Here is a 17,274-nt window from a genome sequence, read left to right on the forward strand (position 1 = left end):
CCCTGATCAAAACAAGCCATAAAGAAAAACTGTCATGTAGCTTAGAGGCAGTGACAGCGTTCAGGAAACACCACTGGATTCAAGGTCCAAAGACCTACATTTCTGCGTCGGCTGTGTCATTGCTCAGCTGGGTGAGCTGGGGGACGGCCTAGCCTTTATGAGCCTGGCTTCTCATCTACCAAGTAGGGATAGGCCGATATTCCTCTTTCTTTTTTATCTCACAGGTGTGTTGAGGAGAGCACTATAGGCATTACACAAATGTAGGGAACAAATGTGATTTTTAATATTGTTGCTTCAACAATCCTTAGATAAAATAGCACTAATTTTTTAAAACCTTGTCATTTTTCCAAGTAGTAAACATATACAAAATAGAAAGACTAGTTAAATGAGCTGTGTATGCTATGATTTAATCACCAACTTTAATAATTATCAACTCAGGGCCATCCTGTGTCATTTCCGCCCTCGTCTACTTCTCTCCCCTACCACAGATTGTTTCTTTTTGTGTGTGGATAATAATTTTCTTTCAGTTTTATTGTGATATATTTGACATACAGCACTGTATAAATTTAGATGTACAGTCTAATAACTTATGAATGTTGTGAAATGATTACCACAATAAGTTTAGTTAACATCCATCATCTCATATAGGTACATAAAGGAAAAAGAAAAAAAATTTTCCTTGTTATGAGAACTTTTAGGACCTACTTTCTTAGCAACTCTCAAATATACCATACAGCAGTGTTAATAGTCATCATGTTATACATTACATTTCCAGTACTAAGTTATAACAAGAAGTTTGTAACTTTTGATCACTTTCATCCAATTATTATTGAAGATCACTTTTGAAGCAAATATCAGATATCGAATGATTTCATTTGTAAGTATTTTAGTATGTATCTCTAAACGATAAGAACTATTTTAGATATTATCATACCTTAAAAATTTATTTAATAACAACAAATATTCAATCAGTGTTCAGATTTCCTTGATTGTCTTAATTTTCTCTGCAGTTTATTTGAATCAGGATCTAAATAAGACCTGTGCATTACAACTGGTCTTTTAAGTCCCTTAATCTACTGTATAGGTCTTTCTCCATACATGAGAAAAAAATATTCTTTCAAAATCTGTCTTTCAGAGACATGACTAAAGTCTAGTGACATAGAAACCTTTTCACTGGGAATTAAATTGGGATGAAATGAGTACTTAGATAATACTAATATCAAACCATCTTTTATCATGTGTCAGGAACTAGGCTAGGCATATTAATAATAACAGTAGCTATGACTTATTGTTGCTTACTTTATACCAGCCACTATGATCAATATTTTTCATAAGTTATCTTTGATTCTTTTTACATTTTGAGGTAAGTCTTGTTATTCCCATTATATTGATGAAGAAATTAAGGCTCCATGAGTTAAGTTACTTATCTGAACTTATAGCCATCCAACGAGTGGCAGAATCAGGATATCAACTTAGATTTTTCTGACTCCAGAATGTGCATTCTTTCCAAACTGTTATAGCAAGTGTTTTTCTCCTCAGTTGTCAGTCACCTTAACAAGACTTTTCTTTCTTTTGGCAGCTGGCGATTTACATTTTACTTAATGATTACCATTGCTGGAATTGCATTTCTTTATGATGTAAGTTGTCTTTCTGATATCTTTGATTGGAATTTGTCTTTAATTTTTAAAATTCCTGCCTGTGAATTCCTTGGGATATAATACTTTCAATAAGGTAACCAGCTTTTAAACCTCTACTCACGCTAATGCCTAGAGAAATAGCAACTCCTCAGTCTGTCTTTCAAAGCTTTTGTGAAGCTTTGCATTTGTAATGTTAGTTTTTAAACCTAATATCTCCCTATTTTCACTCATGCAACCCACACACCAACTAAACTGGACCACTGACAATCCACTGAATATACCTGGCACATCCCCACTTTAGGATCTTAGCACATATTATCCCCTTTGCCAGAAATGTCTTGCCCTTCCCCCTCTATCTCTACCCATCAAATTCCATCTAGTCCCATATCAAAGGCCACTTGTTTATGAAGACTTTCATTTCTTGCCCATTAGAAATCAAATCTCTCCTTACCATATTCTCTTTGCATTGTCTGTCTAAATAATTATTAAATAATTACCTCATTAAGTGATGTATAAACTTAATAGTAAATTGTTAAGCAGAAAAAAAAAAGATAGCTAGCTTTTAGAGATGTCTCTAAAGATTCTTTCAAGATTTCTCTTAAGATATTTTATTGCTATGGATATTTCAAGATATTTTTATTGCTACAGAAGCAGTAATCTAATTGGTTCAGACATAATTTCATTAGAAGAGGCACTTGTTTGAAATAAGTAATTTCCTTTGTGACACAGGACTATTATTGGTTCCAGATTCACTAGAAGTCGTGCATGTCACAGGGGTGTTGTATAGGAACAAGTAGAAACACCTGTGGAGGGAGAGAGCTGCAGCTGGAGCAGCAGGAATGTGATTAAAGTGCATCTTACTGTGCACATTTCCTCCCTATCAGTGACATAAGGAAGGGTTTATGTCTCTGCTGAAATCAGCCTTTGACAAAGTTTCTCTTGGTTCCTTGTTTTTCCAGAAACCTTGGGTATATGACCTTTGGGAGGTTTGGAATGACTATCCTAGACAGGTAAGTCACACTGATTTAGTCCCTTCCCTCCTCAGCAGCTTGTCCCCTGATTTAGGTCTGAGTTCCTTCCTGTTCTCCGTCCACTTCAGTGAAGTCCTTGGTTCTTTCTATACTGGAGCTTACTTATTCTTGTTCCTTATTTACCCTTCACTTGTCTCATTCCTTTTCTTTGTTCATGGTTAATGTAATTATGTATTTGAGTTTAAATTTACCATCTTAGTATTTATTTTCTGCTTGTACTACCTGATACATTTCATTTATTGTACTCTTTTCTTACTGTTTTATGGGACAGTGAAGTTTTTTTAAAAATTATTATTCTGTTTCTTCCCTTATATCAGCTTTTCAGTTACGCATGTTTTTATTCTTTTAGTAATTATCCTAGAGATTACCATATGCATCCTTCAATTATCAGAGTCTAATGTAAATGAGTGCTCTTACCTCTTTCCAGTCACTGAACGATCATCAGACTACTCCTATCCCCTCCTTCAAATATTTAAAACCCTACAAGTCACTACAATAATTGATTTGTAAATCAGTCAAATTGCCCTTTCCGTGCTGTTCCTTGGCATCTTGCATTTCCATGCTTCCATCTGGGATTATTATCCTTCTGGCCATAGAAGCCCCTTTGGTTTGCTTGTCTGGAAATGTTATCATTTTACCCTATTTTTTTAAAGGGTATTTTTGCTGGGCATAGAATTCTAGGTTAGTAGTTATTTTCCTTAAGCACTTTAAAGAAGTCATTCCATTGTCTTCTGGATCCCCTCAGTTTCTTTAAGAATTCAGTTGCCCATTTTATTTTTGCTTCTTCACATGGTGTCCTTTTTCTCTGATTTTAATATTTTGTATTTGTCTTTTAGCAATTTTAATATGATATGTATAAATGAGGTCTTCTGTGAATTTATCCTGCTTATTGTCCATAGTACTTCTTTAATCTGTGGCTTGGTGTCTTAAGTCCATTTTGGAAAATTCTTAGCCATTGTTTCTGTTCTTTTCTCTCTCTCCTCTCTTTCTGGAATTCCAATTACAAGTGTGCTAATATATTAGACCTTTATGCTAGGTCCCGAAGCTCTCTTATGCTTTCCTCAATATTTTCCATCCTTTTGCCTTACTGCTTTGGTCTATAGGGACACAGTTCTCCACAGACCTCTTGCATTTCTGCATGTCATATGAAGTGATACACGGACTGACTTTTATTCTGTACTGTCTTTTCAAAGATGTTTGTATGGCAAGCAACCTTGGAAGATAGAGATAATGTCTCCTCTGGAGCAATTGGTATGCATGTCACTGTCCATTATAAAGATTTAGGTTCCCTACCTCAGTGTTCCTCTCTGGTAGCAAAACTCACTGCATGTGCAGATGTCACCTGACCCTCTTTGTTTAGCCATGGGAATTGGGGTGGGAGAACTGGCCCAAATGCTGATATTCTGGCAACTGGATTAGTATGAATAATAAGCTGTCCTTTATCTCTGACCCAGGAGTCTCATATCTTCTATCAGCATGCATGAAACTATGGCAAGCTAACTTGCAAGTAGGGTAAAATCTCAGACCCTTCACAGTTCTGGATATTTTCTACTTTCATGTCCTCCAGTTCACTAGTGCTTTTTTCATCAGTGCCTAATCTGCTCTTAAACACATCTTTTGAGTTCTCAATTTTAGTTATACTATTTTTCATTTCTCAAATTTTCACTTAATTCTTCTTTTAAGGATTCCAGTTCTCTACTGAAAATTCCCACTAATTTTTAAAAATAACTTTAAATACCTGGTTAGTTTTTAAAGTTATTTTAAAGTCAGAGTCTAATAAATCCAATATCTTGCTCACCTGTGGGTCTATTTTCTTTCTTATTCCTGTCTCCTTATGCTTGATAACATTTGATTGAATGATAGACATTGCATATGAAAAATAATGCTTAGAAATGGTATTATCTACCTCCTGAGAGGACTTACTTTCACTTCTGTTAAGCAGTTAGAGTAGAGACAGATCACCTTAAATTTTATCTGTGATTGAACTGATTTAATATAGACTCCAGTCTTTGTGAAGGCAGATGTATTTACAACTTACCCATATTCCTAGGGTATTCCCTTACAGTGGTTTTAAATAAAAGATTATAGTATTTACCAGGACTCCTTTTCCCTGGCTGGCCCTGAATACCAGTTTGCTTCCTAGCACTATGAGATTGCCAAAAGTCCTACTTAACTACTGCTTCTTAGTCTCTGGGCTCTATACTGCTTATAAATTAGCAAATGCAGACTTTATGCTATACATAAGTGTGGTTTTCTTTGAAACTATCCTGCTTAGGGTCTGTAGTACTTTTTGAATTAAGGATGCACTTGAAATAAAGGATTCCATTTAATGCATTTTTCTTCTCTTTGAAATCTTGGCTCCACAGGTTCTGGATGCCTTGGTTGTTCTCCAATGCCTTCAAACAGATATTTTTTTCTGTACTTTATCCATATTTTTAAGTAGTTCTCACTAGGAGGGTTAGTCTCATACAGGCTTGTTTGTCATAGAAGAAAGAAGAAACTCTTATTCTTTCTTGGCCTTATCAAGGATGATGAGTTGACCAGAAAATTGCTCCATTTAATGTGTTAGCTTTACTCTTCACTTCTCAGGTGTGTCAGTTATATGCTGGTGTATAATAAATCATCACCAAAGCTTAGTGCCTTAAAACAACAACCATTTATTTGCTTATGATATGGATTAGCAATTTTGGCTAGGCTCAGCCAAGCAGTTCTGCTCCATGTGGTGTTAGCTGAGTTCATTCATGCATTTTCAGTTAGTTGACAGTCTGGCTAGGGCATATCACATGTCCCTGGTGCCCTCATTTATATTTTTGTCAGTGGACACCTTGATGCTCTACTTTGTGACCTCCAGCAGGATAGCTCAGGTTTCTTACATGGTACTTATGAGGTCTCTGATTGCATCATAGTTGCTATGTCCCCTTGACCAAAGGCCAAGATTCAAAGGCCTCCTGGTGACGTTAGAGGAGACTGTACCAGGGCATGAATATGAGAAGGTGAGATTCATTGAGGGCATTAATGTTACAACCCATCACACCAAGTAATATAATGTCTCAGCTTAGCTAAAATAAGCACGCCACCCCTCCTATTTCAAAGAAAATTCTAGCCATGGAAATTTCATTGTTTTTTTCAGGAGACATTTTTAGAGTACTTAAATAATTGTATATATTTTATTACTGTCCCATTTGAGAATGGGCCAATTTGGATCACCATCTTGTCACTACAAAAGAAGTTAGGACATCAGATTTGAGTAGTATTCAAGAAATATAAAACAAGGTATTTTGTGGGACAAGCAGAACAGCTTTTCCATTGTTCTTAAGTAAAGATCTTAAAATTACTTTTCTAATTTAACTCTCACTCAACTAAAAGAATGCTTTTACACCTGTTGTAGTTTTATTAAATTTTAAACAAAACATTTAACTTGACTTTGGAATTCTTGTCTCCCTTTTTAGAAACAAAATGCCTCAAAATATTGTCTCTGATTTCTTCTCAGAAGTTGAAATGTAAAACATTATTATTTGGGAGAATTTTGTGGAATATAAATAGGTATAAACAATAGTTTTAATCCTTAAAATGAGTTGTTTATATGGTGACATTAAAGTAGTGAATTACTCTTGTTTTCCTCAGACCTTGCTGCCATCTCAGTACTGGTACTACATTTTGGAGATGAGTTTTTATTGGTCTCTCTTATTTAGCCTTGGCTCTGATATCAAGAGGAAGGTAAGTGTCTTATTTACAAAACTACTTTATCCATTTTTTTCAAAAGTTTTTATCCCCCTGCCCCAAATCCTGATCTTTAAATCATATTTTTATATATGTTCAGTTCCAGTTCATAACTTTTTTGCTTTTATAACACAAAGAATAGTGCAAATATGCTCATACTTTGGTGCCTTGGTAAGGATTTGTAGTGAAACATTATAGAAACTTTAACTTTGAAGCTCTACACTTGTTCAATAAGAAAAGAACTCTTCTTTATGATGTCTGTTTCTTTCTTTTGGTTTTGGAATTTAGTATTCTTCAGTGCAAAGAAGAAAAGTGCTAGTAGTTTTAATTCTACAGCCATGTCCTTTAGTTGATTACAGACCACTTTATATAATTCTTTTGATGTATTCAGTGACTTTGAAAACATTTTTTCCTTAATTCATCCAAGATCCTTGTTAGAAAACATTGCTTCAAGCACTATTAGCTTTCCTTTACTTGCAGAGAAACTGAGTCACAGGCATACTAAATGCATCCTCTGAGGTCACAAAGTGTGGTATTTTAGGAACTGTTTGGTTGTTACTGATTCCTATTTGCTGGTACAGAAAATCATATTATACTCTCAATGCAGTCACGGATTTCCTCATATACATTAGCAGTACAGATCAAATGACAAATACTCTTGGCATGTACTTTATATGCTACGCTCTCTATAAAAGATTGGTTTGTAGCAAAATTTGGGTGATAAATAAAATTAAGTTAAATTCAGTATTAAGGAAATAAAACCAAGTTGGCTTGACTAAATGATGTTTCAGTGAGCGATGGTGTACAATCTATCACTAAGGGGCCCAGTCAGCTGCTCAGCTGGAGATCTGAAAAGAAACTTACAGAATAAACCATAAGAACATACTGTGAAAAAATCTGATTGAAATGATTTCCTTTTTCAGAAAACTTAATAATAGCTATAGTTTAACTGTTATTAACTTAATTTAGGCTAAGAATATATCAAAATTTAATTGATTGAGTCATTTTCTCAAGGGATAGAATTGAAAATAATCATTATTTAGAAGGTCTTCATAGATATACTCAGGTAGGTTGATCCTGTAATGATCCTATCTTTTTCCCACTTTTGATCCTTTTATTTTTTTCAGTAGTTGCTTTCTCTTTATTATTTACAGGTGCATTGGACACCTTTTCAAAAATTAAATGTAGCTATATGTCATATATTTGTAAATACACATCTTCAGAGACATAAAATTATTAGGAGTTGGGTAAAGCACAGGCTCTGGAGTCAAATTGCTGAAGTTTGGATCCCTGACTTCACCACTCATTAACATCTTGAGCTAGTTGGTTACATTTGGTAAACTAGATCTGTCTCCTCATATATAGAGTAGAGCTAAAAATAGTTCTTATCTCCTCCAGTTGTTGTGAGGATTAAACAAGTTAATTCATACAAAGCACTTTCTGGTGTATAGTAAGTACTCAATACATTAGGCTGTTATTATTATCATGTTTATTCTTTTACTTTGGCTACAAGGAAACTGAAGTCTTTAAGTTTTTCTAAACATTTTAATCAGTATATTCACAGACCATACAATTAATCTATTTAAAGTGCATAATGCAATGGTTTTGAGTATTTTGTAGAATTCTGCAGTCATCACCACAGTCAATTCTATTTCCATCACCTCAAATAGAAATCCTGTACCCTTTAGCAGTCACTCCCCATTTCTTCTAACCTCCACAGCCCCAGGCAACCACTATCTACTTTCTGCCTCTATGCATTTGCCTCTTTTGGACATTTCATATAAATGGAATCATACAATATATGTTTTTTTGTATCTGGATCCTTTCAGTTAGCATAATGATTCATTCGTGTTGTAGCATGTATCAATAATTTTTATTAATGAATAATATTCTGTTATATGGATATACTACATTTTGTTTATCCATTTATCAATTGATGGATATTTGGTTTGTTTCTACCTTTTTGGCTATTATGAATAATGCTACTATGAACACTGATGCACAAATTTTTGCATGAACATATATTTTTATTTCTCTCATGTATATACCTAGGGGTGGAATTGCTAAACTATATAGTAGTCCTATGTATAACCTTTGGGGGAATTGTTAGACTCTAACAAAGCAGCCATGCCATTTTACATTCCTACCAGCAATGTATAAGGGTTCCAACTTCTCCACATCCTAGCCAACACTTGTTATTGTTTGTCTTTTTTATTATAGCTATCCTGGTGGGTGTGAAGTATTTTGCTACTGTAGTTATTCCACTTTCATTTGTTCCTTATTTCATATGCAGTAACTCTTATTTTAATAGTTGTGTAGTTTTATTATATCTGTCTTAGAATTAGGCAGGGAATTAACAATAAATGTAAATGTACACAGGAATATGCTTGTGTGTGTATGTATGTCTTTGTGTGTGTGTGTGTGTGTGTGTGTACATATATCCACTGTAGAACAGTGGGAAGAACAGCAGATATTAGGACTTAGATGACAACTATTCAATGCTATCTCAAAGTTAAATGACTTAATCAATGAGGATAACACTTATTCTATCTCCCTCACAAGGATTGTGCTTAAGAATAAAAGTGAAAGCATTTTACAAAGTTCAAAATATGCAGATGTAAGTTGTTAGTTTTAAAATTATTATTATTATTATCTCTTCCAGTGATTGAGAAATAACTGCATTTGCTGAATGGTTTCCGTTTCCCCTCATTATATAGGATTTTCTAGCTCATGTCATCCACCACCTGGCTGCTCTTAGTTTGATGAGCTTCTCTTGGTGTGCTAATTATATTCGCAGTGGGACCCTCGTGATGATTTTACATGATGTGGCCGACATTTGGCTGGAGGTAAACGTTTGCCATTAAAAAGCTAATAACAATACCATGTCCTGGGTTAACTGTGACTCCTCACAGGAAGAATTGTCTGTGAGTGATTTAGCAGAGCTCTCTGTCCTGAAAACACCCAAAGTCTGCAGATGTCTCTAGGTCCCCAGATCTTTCAAGCTCAAAGGAAGGAAAGCTTTCAGTTTTTAGTTTCTAACCTTCTTTCTCCATGGTACTCGAGAGAGAGGTTAATTTGTGGGATTCCACTTATGCAAGTTGCATGCAGATATTAGCTTAGGAAGTAAGCTGAGGTATCTGAAGAAGGAATGAACTCTAAGCTTTTAAATGGAAAACTTGGACTATGACATTGTAGATTTTTAAAATTGGTCGGCACCGTATATTCACTTAAGCAAAGCTAAATACGCACTGAATGCTTGCACCTCCCTGCGTGGACTCTCCTCCAGCTTTAAGGAATGAGAGCCGATGTTTATTTAAATGACATTTATTTTCTAAGGAAGGAATGTTTCAGAGCAGGGGACATTAAAACAAGAGTCTTCCTAATCCCAAACTACACAAAATATAAGGAACAATGCAAAATTAAGATTGTTTTCTCTACATGTTTCTGATGTGCTTTGGTTCCTGTTTACCCTGAGGCAGTGGGTCCTGCTGTACTTAGAGCCACATTGTTCATCATTTAAATATACTCATTTATAATGAAGCCGGGGAAAATGATGCTAACCCATTTGCATTCAGGATTGCCTCTTCAAGGGCTAATAATTGAATGTAAGTTGATATGGAAGAAATTAAATTTAATTTAATAAAATCTTGTTCTTCTAGATCAGGGTTCAGCAAACTTTTTGGTAAAGAGCCAGGTAGTAAATCTAGCTTTGTGGGCCTCATAGGATCTCTTGGCACATATTTTTCTTTTTTGTTGTTTTTTCTTTTCTCTTATACCCCTTTAAAAATGTGAAAACCATTCTTACCCTTCTTAACTCAAGGGCTGACCAGCTTTAGCCCATAGGCTGAACTGTGATTTGCCTAACCCTGTTCTAGATATAACCAGAAGTCATTTGAATCCATTTCAAAGCAACTGGCTGTTGTTAAAATATTAGCTGTGTACAGAATTGTATTTCTTATATGTAATCGTAATTAGACATGTAAATACCATTCTAATGGTCAATATTATTTTATGTGCTTCAGGGCAGCACGTGGCTTAGCAGAAGAAGGATTGTGCCAGTTTTTCCGTGTGTTGCTCTCTGAATGTAGACATCTCTGCTATAATTACCTCCTTCTCCGATCATATCTCAGAAACCCTGCCTGAAAATTAAGACCAAATTGGCCATGAGTTAAAAATTTTATGCTACTCTATTCTTCTAACCCTCTGGTTCAATTGCCTTTGGTGTGTGTCCACCGTAAAAACAGCTTCATTGTGTTACTTTAAAAGGGAGCGTTAGGTGTTGGGACTGGGAATAAACACCGTGTTATCCCTGTCTACCCTGCAATTGACATGACATAGCTCCCTAGGTGACCTGGACAAATCACTTAATGGTTTGTTTCTATCCTCAGCTTTAGCATGAGAAGTCATATCTACCTCTTAGGGTATATTGTGCAGTTTAGCTCACTATCGTTTGAAAATGTTCTGAGGTCCTTAGGTAAAAAACAGAAGAAAAATGAAACGTCAAACTCAGGTCCCTACATGGGTAAACTATGAGAACAGCTTCATGTTGTTAATGATCATCAATAATTCTTGATTCACAAGTCATGATCTAACTTGAGGTTCAGTGAGCGAGGCCAGTACCCTCCATCAGCTGGTGGTAGAAACAACATTGAATAGTGGCGTGGGGCCGATTTTTTATATTCTCCAGGAGTGCCTATTCCATAGCTTCCTCAAGTAGTTTGTTTTAGTGTTTGTCCTCTCAGTCAAGTTCTAATTGAACCCAGACATGGTACAACTTTTACGCCTGTTTAGACCTTTCTAAAGATGGAGACTATTAATCTTTCATGTTCCTTAAGACAGTTGTTGGGTCATTTCTTAGTTCTTTCTTTGCAAGGAAGAACAGCCTCAGCATCTACAATTTTTACTCATAAGCAACCTTGTGCCTTCTTCATGCATCTTCATGATCCTCTCTAGTTTTCTGCATGTTAAGTTTGGATCCAGGACCCAACACTTTAACACTATCTTGACTGATACTTAGCAAAGGAGAGGGGTTACTCTCTGATATCCATCTTTGCACAGCCCAGAATAGGCCACGTGTGCATTTGCCCAAAGGAGTGCTACTTTACCATTAAAAGTGGGGGCAAAGTAGCACTCTTCATGCCTATGCACATCTCTAGCTTCCTGCTCTGGCCTACCTTCTGACCCTTCAAACAGCTCCCCACTCCATTCCAAGCCCTCTAAACGTCTGGCCTTTCTCCCCATATGCAAGTCCTACCCAGCTGGCATGCCAGCCTTCTGTCTCAGCAATGGAGGCTGTTCCCTTTTGGGCCCCTGCCAATCCCATAGTCTGATCACATTCTTACCCCATGGTAAGTAGGGAAAATGCAATGTAAACCATTCCTGAAATGTAATAAGCTGCTTCTCTTGTTCTAGATGGGCATTGAGGTTCCTGGGTGATTTCAGTTCTGAAACTGGCAGGACTAAGCCACACCACCCACCTGCCCACCTTCCACCCTCAACTTCAGTCTCTTTCCCATTCAGCCTTGGGCTCCTCTGGATAATGCAAGAGAAAATCCTCATTACATTAGTACCACATTAAACAACATTTTCTGTAATTCTTTTCACTCAACACAGATAATATGAGTATTACAGGCTAGCATAAAGTAAGTAGGGAAAATCAAGTGCTTGAAACTTTACTTCAACCAGGGCATGGCCCCAAGGGCTGCCTCCTAACTCCATCTTCTGTCAGCTGCCTTAAAGTAACCGCCTTGATTGCAACATGCCCAGCCCAGTCCAGGACTTCACTCATATCCCAGCCTTTCTTCAATCCAGCTCCCCTCCCAGTTAAATGGAGAAATTCAATAAATGCCCAGATAAAAAACATGCTAAAATTAATTATGCTAATTTGTAGTGCTTGTGAAATACAGGAGTAATATTACAGTCATTCTAACTAATTTTTTAAACATTATATTATGGAAAGTTTCAAACATATGGCAAGGTAAAGAGTATAATGGGCCCAATGGACCCATCATCCAGCTTTAACAGTTATCGTTATGGCCAATCTTGTTTCAGCTATTTCTCATCCATAACCCAACCCCCACCAAGATTTTGAAGCAAATCTCAGGTATAATTTAATTTATAAATATTTAATTTAAAAATTTTACATGAATATCACCCTATCTGAATGCAATTTCTTTCTATTTTCTCAGTCTGCTAAGATGTTTTCTTATGCCGGATGGAAGCAAACCTGTAACACCCTGTTTTTCATCTTCTCCATCATATTTTTCATCAGCCGCCTCATTATTTTTCCCTTCTGGTGAGTAGACAAGGTGCTGTGTGTGCCTTTGGTCACTGTGCTGAGGTGGCCTTGCATGTTGTTCAGGTTGGAGCATTGCCCTTTCTTTCTTTCTTACACTGATCTCCAGCTATTTGTGCCAAGTTCAGCTGGAAAGAAGAATGTGAAGGGGCCATTTTTATAGATAATTAAAACCACACCTTCCAATGTGAAAAGGCTTGTTACAAAGGGAGATTAAAGTTGTGTAACCAATGGGAAGCAGCAACTCTTATTCTGTGTCTGGTTTCATGAATCTGGATCTTTCTTTGTGATTAACAGCTTTTCCAGTTATTCAGTGAAATGTCATTGGCCAATTATCAGCTCTTTAAAAGAGAGGCAAATTCTGTGTTAAAATTACAATAGTTATAACCACCATTAATTGAATGCCAGACACTGGATTAGGCCCTTTATACATCTTGGCACTAGCTACACAACAAATCATAAAAATAGGTATCATCACTTCCAGTTTGCAGATGAGGAAACTGATGCTGGTTTCATTTTCCATAATCACTGGTCCTAACAGTGATTTGGACCACTGGCTCTTGGTCAGTCTGTTGATTTTGTTTAGCCAAGAGCTGGCAACGTAAAACCTATGTTGTGTCTCTCCTGACAATCATTCCTTTGGCAAGCATAATTTTCCATGTGTTGATTGACAGAAACCAGAGGAAAAATGTGAGGAAGACATTGATGGTTTGGAAAGAACAGCTTAAAACTAACTGTAGTTTGGGGATAGTCTAGGAGTTTCAGATATTCTCAACAGAAAAACTAGTGCTATTGGAGGTACTAGGTTCCAGCGGAATGAAATGGGGACCCAGGTTTCAGGCCTGATCCCTTGTGGGTGGAGAGCACCCTTAACTAGCAGCATGCAGGGAAGACTGGTAAGAGAGTGTGGGTGCTGCCTGCCCTGTGGAAGCCAGGTGCGTTCTTTAACCCAGGATTGGGTGTCTTGATTAGACATTTTTTTCTGGAGAGGAGCAGCATCATGCAGTGATGAACTTCACAGATGCAAGTCAGTCCTGGCTCCAGACTTACTACCTGTGTGATCTTGTACAGGTTAGATCATTTTTTCTGTGCCTCAGTTTCTCATCTGTAAAATGTAAATAAGGGTTGTCATGAGGCTTAATTGAAGTAATACATATGAAATAGCTTAGAACAGCGTCTGGAACATAGTAAGGATTCAGTAAATGCCAGCTGTTATTACTAAAATTATTAATGAGTCTCTGAGAATTTAAAGTTTATTCTAGAATCAAATCTGAGATACATGTTTAAGATACTCTTCTTGGTTGATGAATCATATTACCATCACTTTTGCTTTGGCTGATCAAGTGTGTTTATGAAATTAGAATATTGTACAATAGCAATTATTGATAGGGTAAGTATTGACTTGCAGATAGCAGTTGAGTTGTGGCTTTTCAGTGTGACTTTCATGGTGCTCTAAATCCAGCATTTGCCCTTTGGTGACACTTATTTTGTTCAAAAAGTACCATGTGTTCCAGTTATCTATAGCTGTATAACAAACCTTTTGAAAAATTTAGTGGCTTAAGACAGTAGTGAGCAAACTTTTTTTTATAAAGGGCCGTAGAATAACCGTTTTAGGCTTTGAGGGCCATATATGGACTCTGTTGCATGTTTTTCTTTGTTTGGTTCTGATTCTTTTACAACCCTTTAAAAATGTACCAAACCTAGCTTAGATCGCTGGCTGTAGAAAAACGGGCTGCAGGCTAGACTTTACCAACATGCCATGTTTTGCAGGGCTCTTTCTTAAAACAACAATACATTATTATTACTATTTCTTATGGATCTGGGAGTTGACAGGCCTCAGCTACATGGTTTTCACTCATGTGGTTACAGTCAGATGGTCACTGGGCAGTCAAGGTTGGAGTTTTCTTGAAGGCTTCCTCACTCACAAGGTTCAGGTGACACCCATGACATCAGCTGGTTGATGCTGATTGCTGGTTGGGACCACTGCTGGGCTTGTCAGATGGAACACATGCCCATGCCCCTCCACTGGCCTGACCTTCTCTTAGCACAGCCAATGGATTTCAAGGGTGAGCAGTTCAAGAGAGAGCTTGGCAGATGCTGTGTCTCCTTTTATAACCCAGCTTCAGAAGTCACAGCATGTCACTTCCAGCCTCATTTTCTTCATTGAATCCAAGTCACTAAGGCCAGCTCATATTTAAGGGAAGGAAATTTAGACTCCATTTCTTGATGGGAATAGTTTCAAGTAATTTGTAGAGATTTTTGTTGTTGTTGTTGTTGTGGTACATGGGCCTCTCCCATTGCGGAGCACAGGCTCAGCGGCCATGGCTCACGGGCACAGCCGCTCTGCGGCATGTGGGATCTTCTCGGACTGGGGCACAAACCCGTGTCCCCTGCATCGGCAGGCGGACTCTCAACCACTGCGCCACCAGGGAAGCCCAGAACAGGAGTTTTACATCACGCGTGTCTTTCCCTTTCTTCTCCTTTCCTTTTATTCCCCCAGCCTCAAGCAGATTTGCTTTCCCCTCATGAGTTTCCTTTTGTGTTCATACAACTGTGTCCCCAATTCTCCTTTCCTCCTGCTCTTTTCAGGGATCTAATTTAGCCAGTTTTCAGTCAGTGTCAGCAAGAGTGAATTACCTTGATTTTCTAAACAGTGTTACTGTCAACATTAGGTAGACATTCCAGTTGGCACTGGCCAAACTGCTTTAATCTAATTGCCTGGTTACCCCCATTTATTTGCATTTTTCTTCAAAAACATTTAAATCTCAGGCTTATGTTATTCACATTGTATTCCCAACTATTGTATCAAAATAATGACTTCTATATTTGTGAATTATTGGATGTATCTATCTACTTGAATATTATACAAATACCACCCGAGATCATTTGGTTAGAAGGACCCTCCAAAGGTCAGATAAACGGTTCCCCTGACTCCTGACAGTTTTCCTCCATAAATAAAAAGAGCAGATAATGATTTAGTCCAGGCTGATTGATCTGAAGGGAAGGAACACTGTTTCAACCGAAGTTTCCGAGTGGCAGTGCTGGCTCATTGCTTTGTTTCTTGAACTCACCACTGCTAGATGTTGTGAGGAGCTCACGGATGAGTGAGACGCAGCTCCTAGCCTGCAGCAGTTCATGATGGCAGTAGAAGAAATCTTTGTATCCACCACCTTTTTCATGTATTTGAAGGCTATTAATACTGACCCATATTTTTTGGATATTCCAAAAAGAAAAAAAAAAAACATTTCCTGAAAATCAAAACTGCAATGAGGTATCACCTCACATTAGTCAGAATGGCCATCATTAAAAAGTCTACAAATAATGATTGCTAGAGAGGGTGTGGAGAAAAAGGAACCCTCCTACACTGTCGGTGGGAAGGTAAATCAGTGAAGTCACTAAGGAGAACAACATGGAGTCTCCTTAAAAAACTAAAAAATAGAGTAACCATGTGATCCTACAATCCCACTCTTGAGCATATATCTTGGAAAAGATGAAAGCTCTAATTCAAAAAGATACATGCACCCCAATGTTTATTGCAGCACTATTTACAATAGACATGACATGGAAGCAACCTAATTGTCCATTGACAAATTAATGGATAAAGAAGATATGGTACATATATACAATGGAATATTACTCAGCTGTGACAAAGAATGAAATAATGCCATTTGCAGCAATATGTATGGACCTAGAGATTATCATACTAAGTGAAGTACAATAAGACAGAGAAAGACAAATAATCATATGATATCACTTATATGTGGAATCCAACAAAATGATGCAAAGGAATTTATTCACAAAACAGAAATAGACTTACAGACATAGAAAACAAAGTATGGTTACCAAAGGGGAAACGGGGAGAGGGATAAATTAGGGCTTTGGGATTAATAGGTACACACTGCTATATATAAAATAGATAAACGACAAGGACCTACAAAGGAATTATATTCAATATCTTATAATAACCTATAATGGAAAAGAATCTGAAAAAGAATAGATCCACTTATGTATAACTGAATCACTTTGCTGTACACTTGAAACTAACACAACATTGTAAATTAAATAGACTTCAATTTTTAAAATGGTTAAGAAAATAAAAAATAAAACATCTCCAACAGTGAATAATACTCAAATAAATAGCTTCCTTACCTCCAAGGGTACATATGCTAGTGGTAACTTTATTTTCCCCACCAGTGGTTCACAGGACTTTGGGCTTCATCTTTTGATGATCCAGGTCTCACTGGTATAGAAAAATGGTACCCTGAGAAGCCTCATACAAAAGAGAATTTTGTGGGCAATGAGGCCATATAAACCCTTGAAACTCTTAAAACCCATCTGCCAGAGAGAGGAGAGTTTTAAGAAAAGACGAGACACAACAAAGCTGAAAGCATACAGCAGTGCTCTTAGCTGATGTCCATCAGAGAGAGACAAGAGTGAGGACACGATGGTCCTTTCTTTCCTCCCAAGGCCTGGGGCCTCCGTTCTGAATGGTGAGTCATGGGCAGAGCAAGGGTCTGATGGTGCCAGGGTCAGCTTCCTCGCCCTCCTGGGATGGCACAGTGCCCTTCCCACAGTCATCAGAGGAGAGGAG

At 37.2% G+C, this 17,274-nt stretch overlaps 1 protein-coding gene across 1 annotated transcript in view; it reads left to right on the forward strand.

Moving 5' to 3' along the window:
• CERS3 (ceramide synthase 3) overlaps positions 1 to 17,274 on the forward strand; it is a 98,054-nt gene that overhangs the window by 35,846 nt on the left and 44,934 nt on the right. The window contains exons 4-8 of the mRNA XM_079701391.1: positions 1,540 to 1,637; positions 2,597 to 2,647; positions 6,293 to 6,385; positions 9,106 to 9,234; positions 12,577 to 12,683. Of these exons, the coding sequence (XP_079557517.1) occupies positions 1,540 to 1,637; positions 2,597 to 2,647; positions 6,293 to 6,385; positions 9,106 to 9,234; positions 12,577 to 12,683 (478 nt within the window). The remainder of the gene's footprint in view (positions 1 to 1,539; positions 1,638 to 2,596; positions 2,648 to 6,292; positions 6,386 to 9,105; positions 9,235 to 12,576; positions 12,684 to 17,274) is intronic.

This window comes from Hyperoodon ampullatus (genome assembly GCF_949752795.1).
Source record: "Hyperoodon ampullatus genome assembly, chromosome: 3".
Lineage (NCBI taxonomy): Eukaryota > Metazoa > Chordata > Mammalia > Artiodactyla > Ziphiidae > Hyperoodon > Hyperoodon ampullatus.